The 8,641-nt window shown below is 33.9% G+C and overlaps 2 protein-coding genes across 2 annotated transcripts; both read left to right on the top strand.

Moving 5' to 3' along the window:
* Positions 1-2,858: 2,858 nt before the first annotated feature.
* Positions 2,859-3,935, top strand: LOC139489845 (uncharacterized). The gene is made up of 3 exons (XM_071276692.1): positions 2,859-2,927; positions 3,264-3,335; positions 3,522-3,935. The coding sequence occupies exons 1-3, from the start codon at positions 2,859-2,861 to the stop codon at positions 3,933-3,935; spliced, it is 555 nt and encodes a 184-aa protein (XP_071132793.1).
* A 1,481-nt stretch (positions 3,936-5,416) lies between these two features.
* Positions 5,417-6,411, top strand: LOC139489844 (RNA-binding protein 25-like). The gene is made up of 2 exons (XM_071276691.1): positions 5,417-5,433; positions 5,469-6,411. Exons 1-2 carry the CDS (start codon positions 5,417-5,419, stop codon positions 6,409-6,411), a joined length of 960 nt encoding a protein of 319 aa, XP_071132792.1.
* The last annotated feature ends 2,230 nt before the right edge of the window (positions 6,412-8,641 follow it).

The raw sequence follows: 8,641 nt of genomic DNA, 5'->3' as shown, positions 1-8,641 counted from the left end.
AAAACAAAGCTATCCAAAGTTTGTTTTCCTCTTCTGCAGTGATGGGTTCAGCCCGTTTTTGAACATGAGGATTAACGCGTTCAAAATCCTTCATTTTCCCGTCTAACGTATGATGGAAGGTGGCAAACTTGGGGTTTTCCTTATTAAATGGATTTAGATCATACCGCCTACAAGTATCTCGGAGGTGTCTCCACAGTGCCGTACACAGTAACCTCAAAGAGTCTGCCGGGTACTCCGTGCCATCTTGTCTTTTAATCTATAATGTAAAACTATATGTTAAGTAATACATACGTATGCTCATGAACATATTATATTTATGTATACTACGGAAGCATAGAGCCATGCTAATTTACTTTTTCTTATGTGATATAAACAAATTATCAATTTGATATAACATAATATTAATTTGATATAACAAAGTATTATCAAATTATTTTGTTACAGCTGATTTCCTAATGCTTGCAAAGTAAAACTTTGGTTATCTTGCTTGCTTTGCTAGTATAATTGTTTAAACAAGCTTTGTAAATAAGATTGACATCTTCCTACAATATATATAGGCATAGTTTAACCTGTATACATTATATTTGAATTTAATTGGGTGTTATCCTAATTTGATTGTTCAATATACAAACAAAGCAAGCAAGCTAACCAAAGTTTTGCTCTACATGCATTAGGAATTTAGCTGTAAAACAAATTAATAATTGGATATAACAGAATACGAATTTGATATAACAGATTATGATAAAAAAAAATAATATGCTAGGCTGCTTTTAGAAGGGGAATCAATTGTTTATTCTGACATGTTCCTATGTTGCCAGAAACATAACTATCTCAATAGAACTATTCGTTTCGTTCTGTTTTGATGAAATGTATTATAAATTGATAAAAAAAACACATCCACCTTTTTTCTCTCATATTCGTTCGTTCATAAAAGGATTATATATATAAATATATACAACTCGTCTAAACATCAACCCAACAATGTTAAATCTGTTAATTTGCTTTTTAATTATATATATAATAATTTCATTGTTCGTTTCAAGATCTTTTTAAGAAACAAGGTTCCATGTACGAAATAGAGATACTATAGTTTACAAAACGGCTTAAAATCAAGGGAAACGGGAAGGCGGAAGGGTTATAGAAGCATTTATTTTACTAACCTCGACAACAATCCAGAAATCCAATTCTTCAGCAGATAGTTCTGAATTTAGAGGAGGCACAAGAGTATATTTTTCACTAGAAGATGATACGTTTGTTCGAACATATTCATTACGCCATCTGCCCCATGCATCATAGGTATTAATGCCCCAGTTTGTGTTTTGACTGTGTTTGCCAGAAAACTCTTTAGCATGGTAGGCTGTACCTCGTCTGTTGTAGCTGGTCGGCCGAATCTCTCGTTGGTTTGCTTAGAAGTTAGGCTAAAATCTTCTGTGTCGTCCAAATCTAAACTGTACGGAAGGTGTCCCGTCCCCTCTTGTCTTCATCTTCAAGAAACTTACTTAAATTGAACTGTGACAAAGCGAAATCTGTCTCCACGTCAAAAAGACTATTACCCATTTTGACAATCAAGATTGGGTAAATGCCAATATAGTGTGTTACGTGGTCAATTCCTGGGTCTACTCGAATATCAAATAATTCCAATGGGCACGAAAATAGACTGACCATTATGATTTCCACAAAAAAAATAAAAACCGATACAAAATTCCAAACTTTTCTTTTCATTTAATATCTTATAGAACAGTTATAATCGTTTTTATCTTTATTTATATTTATTTATATTTGTTTTTATATCATTGTTTTCATATATATGCATTTGTTTTCATTTAATATCTTATAGAACAGTTATAATTGTTTTTTATCTTTATTTATCTTTATTTATATTTGTTTTTATTTCATTGTTTTCATATATATGCATTTCTTTTTTTTTCTAATTTGATTATTATACATCCTAAAACTCTAAATGTGTTTTACGTTGTTTTTTTTTGTTTTTTTTATTGGTTTGCTTTTGTTTGTTTGTTTTTTGTTGTTCTTGTTAAAGGTATTAAGATCAAATGATGAACATGGGAGGTTTATGAAATCATCAACAGACAAGATTAGAAAGCTAGGGAATGAAGTTAGGATAGAAGCCATGAACCTGAATAACAAACTTTCAAACCTAAAGAAGACAATGGCAGAAAATGAAAAAAAAATTTAGAACTGAACTCTGCAGTTTGAAGAAAGAAAAATTTGACATGAAGAGAAAATGTGAAAGATATGAAAGAGAGCAACAATTTGAACTGGAAATGTCACTCTTGGATGACTCAATAGAAGAAAAGAATATTGAACTTGAAGAGTGTTCTTTTACAAGTACACCAATGAAGAAAAATGATGAAGCCTTTACGAGTGCAATCACAAAGAATGATGATCAAGCCTCTACAAGTGCCATCACAAAGAATTCTGATGAAGCATCTACAAGTGCCGTCACAAAGAAAGATTATGAAGCCTGTACGTGTGCAGTCACAAAGAATGTTGATGGAAAGACCAAAAACAAATAATTAATAGAAAAAACTTAGTTACAGAGCTGACATTGCAAACTTTACTTTTTGTGTTGTTAATTAATATACTTGTACACAAAGAATGTACTTTGTAAACTTTATGTGTTTGATGTGTTGTTAATTTATATACTTGTACACAAAGAATTTACTTTGTAAAATTTATGTATTTGATAATAATAAAGTTTTGTTTTTAGTGAATGGATAACCCAGTGATGTTTTCATGACTAAATCCAGAAGTATGGAATTGATTGGTGCAAAATAACAGAATATAGTGACAACTCAAATTATATTGAAATAATACTTTGTGAAATCGCACTATTTATCATGGGGAAGTTTAAGAAGAAGTCCGAAAAGACATTACAATTGGAAAGAAAACGGAAGAGAGAGTCATTGGTATGTACCTCAAATGTCGCCTTTTCAAGGCTCTTTCATCAAACATTTATAAAAGCGACCAAGGAGGAGCAGAATGGGGGTGGGGGGGGGGGGGGGGGGTCTAAGAAATTAAGCTAAGAGAGGATGTGACATGTTAAAATCTGCAAGTGGAGTGAAATGTGAAAATTTCATTAAAAACATCTATTTTTACCACTTTTGCATGTGGTGGGTATGCCCCCTATGAATACATGTTATGCAATATAAGATAACAATGCATTACAATATAAAACTTGTGTAAAAGGTATCCTGAAAATTGCATGTACATGTATAGTTAGTTGTCTATGCTTTTGTTTTTAGGTTGATTCCATTAAAGGAGGACAACAAAACTCAATGGCTTCAGAACCAGGTCCAGAGAAATATTCCAACAAGGTAATTGTGTTAAGTTTCTTAAGAATTTCCCATTTTACAGTAAAAATCTACAAATATTTAACATACACATTGAATGAAAAAGTTTTATGAATCTGAAAACTGGCTTAGAAATGTTTTGAGGTTTTCTCATACCTTTATGCAGATAATTCTTTCTGAAGTATAAATCAAGAACATGTTTTTTTTTAGGTTTCTACCACCAAAGAGCAGGTCCCAGTTTCAACTAAGCAACAACAGAACATGAAAAAGCCATTTGAAGTGACACAGCTGGGTCCATCCAAATCACTTCCAGCTAAAACAGGTCCAGATAAACAACCAGGTCCATCTAAACCACATACAGCCAAAACAAAACCACATAAACAGAGGGGTCCATCCAAACCACGTCTAGCAAAAAAAGAAGCAGATGAACAACCAGGTCAATCTAAACCACATGCAGCCAAAAAAAACCCACATAAACAAAGGGGTTCATCCAAACCAGGTCTAGCAAAAACAGAAGCAGATGAACAACCAGGTCCATCCAAATCAATTGCAGCCAAAACGAAACCAGATAAACAAAGGGGTCCATCCAAACTATGTCCAGCGAAAAAAGAACCACATGGATAACCAGGTCCATCCAAACCACATGCAGCCAAAACAGAACCATGTAAACAACAGGGTCCATCCAAACCATATCCAGCGAAAACAGAACCGGATCAACAACGAGGTCCATCCAAACCACGTTCAATAAAGCCATGTTACATGAAACAAGAACAAGAACCCTCTTTTGTGAGACAACCCATTGCAATGGCAACCAAACCAAGTCCTGTGGCACTTCCTACAGAGGTATAAACATGTATTGAAAGCTCTTTTATGTTCAAATGATTCATCTCTCTGTCTATCTGTGTAGAAAGTAAAAACTAGGCAACCAAGATTCTAACTTGAAATTTAATGGAAAATCAGAAGACCAAGAAAAGCACCCTCCAACAAAACAAGAAACATTCAATAACGAAATGAAATATGAACACAAAATAACTAAAAATAGAAATAGAAAAAATTATGTCATGTTCATCTTCCAAAAATGCCTTGATCAGATGTACTTAATGATACTTGGAGATACTGTTGCCCATTATTGGAAGGTGAGTTATGATTGTGAGAAGAGTACAATGTGAGAGGCATAGTCTTAGAATATGTTTAATTGCTGGTTTCAGATGATAGATAATATATCCTTGTTTATTATGATCTTTATTTACATCTTATCAAACATACTTTGTATTTGTTTTTATATAATGTCTTTGATTATATTCCAGATCTTGAAAGTTCATACAGTCCCAAAAAACTACAAAATACCAAAACAAAGTCCAGTGGATAACGATGAAAATAAGGTATTAGTTAAAACATTTCATGTTTATCTGATGCAGGAGTTTATTCTACCCTCATGTAGAAATTACAGAGAATCTGTAAATATCTATTGTTATGAAAATCATGTCTATTGATATAACAGATCTGTCTTGTCTCTTGCAAGTCAAATCTCACACAAAAGACTTCACCGTCCTGATATAATTTGTTATTTGTTCTTATGGATATTGCCGATACTGAGATGAATACCTCTTATCAAAAGAAACATGAACAAAAATCAAAGTCACATTGATTGGGTTTAATGTACACAAGAATCTAGGAATTTTAATTATGGTTTGGTCATTATAACTTCTCTCCCTATTGCTATTTCTCTCTGGCTACTGTTTTGCTATTAGCTTTTCTGATGTCATTCTGTCACATCAACCACTTTTAGAGCATAAAGCCTTTCAATTTTGAGGGTTTTGAATTTTTGGTTTGCAATAAGGATCATTTTTGTCATTTCTCTGGTTGTCATTTCTATTAAGTTAACTTTTGGTTTTTCTAGACCAGTTATGTAAATTTTTAGTAGTATCTTAACTTTTCTCTCATCCCTTAAAAAAAATATTTGTTTCTTTTTCAGCCTTCCATGAGTAGAGCAGATTACTTCAGGACTTATATGCAGGATAGAAGGAGAAGAAGGAGATTTACTTTCAAACAAGCGTTGGATAAAAGGAACAAACGAAAGAATGATAGTTACAATCAAGATAAAAATGCACGAGGATCAAAAGCTCTAAAGGAAAAACATCAAGATGAACAATACAGGCAAAACGAAAGAGACATTGATGGGAAAAATAGAAAATTAAACAGACTTGATGTTGAGTTTGAAAGCAATGCAACTGAGCGGGAAACTAAAGCTCGTAAGAGAAAAAGACTTGACGAACAATACAGGCAAAAGGAAAGAGACATTGATGTGAAAGCTAGAAAATTGAACAGACTTGATGAACAATACAGGCAAAAGGAAAGAGACATTGAATCGAAAGCTAGAAAATTGAAAAGACTTGATGTTGAGTTTAAAACCAATCAAACTGAGCGGGAAACTAAAGCTCGTAAGAGAAAAAGACTTGACGAACAATACAGACAAAAGGAAAGAGACATTGATGGGAAAGCTAGAAAATTGAACAGACTTGATGTTGAGTTTAAAAGCAATGAAACTGAGCGGGAAAGTAAAGCTCGTAAGGGAAAAAGACTTGATGTTGAGTTTAAAAGCAATGAAACTGAGCGGGAAACTAAAGTTCGTAAGAAAAAAAGATTTGATGAACAATACAGGCAAAAGGAAAGAGACATTGATGCGAAAGCTAGAAAATTGAACAAACTTGATGTTGAGTTTGAAAGAAATGAAACTGAGCGGGAAAGTAAAGCTCGTAAGAGAAAAAGAATTGATGTTGAGTTTAAAAGCAATGAAACTGAGCGGGAAACTAACGTTCGTAAGAAAAAAAGACTTGGTGAAAAATACAGTCAAAATGAAAGAGACATTGATGGGAAAGCTAGAAAATTGAACAGACTTGATGAACAATACAGGCAAAAGGAAAGAGACATTGATGCGAAAGCTATAATATTGAACAGACTTGATGTTGAGTTTAAAACCAATGAAACTGAGCGGGAAAGTAAAGCTCGTAAGAGAAAAAGACTTGATGTTGAGTTTAAAAGCAATGAAACTGAGCGGGAAACTAAAGTTTGTAAGAAAAAAAAACTTGGTGAACAATAAAGGCAAAATGAAAGAGACATTGATGGGAAAGCTAGAAAATTGAACAGACTTGATGTCGAGTTTAAAACCAATGAAACTGAGCGGGAAAGTAAAGCTCGTAAGAGAAAAAGACTTGATTCTTCTTACAAAGATAAAAGAAATCAATCGGGAAAAGAAGTTACGCTTATTCAAAAGACTTAACAGTGTTTATAAGAGGAGAGAAACTTTAAGACGAAAAACTTTACACAAAAAAAAGAAGTGCAGAAGCTAAGAAAGGAAAATTGGCCAAAAGAAAACAAAGAAAAAAGAACAAATCTAAAGACATTAATGAATTAATCAGTGATTTCCATAGAACTGTTTCTGGAGGACCTATATAAACATGTACATCTTGTAAACAACTTTGGTATAAGCACAGTGTATCTAGATTTGAAGTCACATTTGCAAATAAACATTCTGAGAAAGTAGCAAACATAATTATACAATGTCCACGAATAAAGAGTATAAATGATACAATTTGGATATGCAACACTTGCAAGACTTACATAAAGAAAGGTAAAATTCCGCCCACCTCAGTGATGAACCTAATGACATTTCCATATCAAGAGAAAGACCTAAACCCTTTGGAGCAAACTCTTGTTTCTGTCATACTGCCTTTTATGAAAATCCACCAAGAACCAAGAGGTAGGCAAAAGTTCATTCAAGGGAACATGGTTTTGGTTCCAGCTAATGTTTGTCAGACTGTTACACAACTACCAAGGCTTACAACTGAAACTGCTACCATCAAGGCCACTTTAAAACGTCGTTTGAAATACAAACATCATGTGTATTGCCTTGATATAAGGCCACAGTTGGTAATAGAAGCTGCTAAACTTCTATCAGATTCTCCTTTGTATAAAGAACACAATGTGGACATAAACAATGATTGGGAAGATATGTACAATGAGACATCTCTGGAGACTGATACCACTGAGGAAGACCTTGTAATTAGTGAACAAGAACAATTAAATCAAAACCCTAAGAAAAATGATATAGCAAATAATGACCTAATGAAAAATGCTAATTATGCCAGTGATGACGAAGATGACAAGTGGAGTGAAGTTGATGAATGCGAACTTATGAGTGGAGAGGCAGACACTCTTCTATCCGCACCTGGGTTTGTTGAACCATCAGAACGAGATATTGTTTATAACTTTGTCCCAGGGGAAGGCCAAATTCCTATCAGTGTTTTCATGCAAGAGGGTTCTGAAGAGCTAGCGTTTCCTAGTATCTTTTGTGGAAAGAGGCGTCCACCAAATAAGGATCGACAAACCAGAATCACTTATGGAGAAATAGTGAAGGCCGAACTAAGAAATGTTGACAGAAGGGCTGCTCAGTCAGTTGAAAATTTATTCTTTAAGACAAAGAAAATTCAGATGAATACCTTGATAGACCAGACTCAATTGGCAGTAAGAAAAGTGAAAACAAAAGATAATAGATTAACTGCAAAGGATGAAAGAGGAGATGCAGCATTAGATATGGTTCATGAGGACAAAGCCTACAAATTTCTTGACAAAATTCGAGGCTCACCACCTTATTTCGAGAAAGTGAGTAAGCAACTGTTTGCGCTTATCCGTCAACTTGGGCCAGCAAATTTTTTTTCACTTTGTCAGCTGCAGAAACAAGATGGTTACACATGTTAAGACTTCTTGGGAATATTGTTGATAAAAAGGATTACAGTGATAATGAACTGAACAATATGTCATGGCAAGAAAAATGTCGATTGATTCAAAGTGATCCTGTCACATGTGCACGCCATTTCGATTTTTCAACTCAGAAGTTCATCAATGGTTTTCTGCTCTCTGATGGAAATCCTCTAGGTAATGTGACTGACTATTTTTACCGTATAGAGTACCAACAGAGGGGATCCCCCAATGTACACATGATTGTTTACTGCAAAGATGCTCCTATTTTTGGACAGGATTCTGATGAGGATGTTTGTGAATACATCGATCGATTCATTACATGTCATAAACCGGAAGAGGAAAGTGAAATCTCAGAGTTAGTAAAATTCCAAACACACAAGCATACACATACTTGCAAATCACCACGTAAAAAAAAGTGTCGATTTGGATATCCGAAACCTCCTTTAAAAACTACAAGAATTTTGAATCCACTCAGTCAAGCAGACTTTTCAAAAGAAGAGATTTTGAAATACAAAAATCTCTGGAGTAAAATTTCAAAGGAATTAGATAGCATTGAAAATGACGATGAA

This window comes from Mytilus edulis, chromosome 9 (genome assembly GCF_963676685.1).
Source record: "Mytilus edulis chromosome 9, xbMytEdul2.2, whole genome shotgun sequence".
NCBI lineage: Eukaryota > Metazoa > Mollusca > Bivalvia > Mytilida > Mytilidae > Mytilus > Mytilus edulis.
The sequence above is the reverse complement of the archived record's forward strand: the minus strand, read 5'-3'. Positions and strand labels throughout refer to the sequence as shown.

Coding starts and splice junctions, on each gene's coding strand:
- LOC139489845 (XM_071276692.1), top strand. CDS start 2,859: ATGGGGAAGTTTAAGAAGAAGTCCGAAAAGACATTACAATTGGAAAGA. Junction 2,928..3,263: donor AACGGAAGAGAGAGTCATTG/GTATGTACCTCA, acceptor TTTTGTTTTTAG/GTTGATTCCATTAAAGGAGG. Junction 3,336..3,521: donor CAGAGAAATATTCCAACAAG/GTAATTGTGTTA, acceptor GTTTTTTTTTAG/GTTTCTACCACCAAAGAGCA.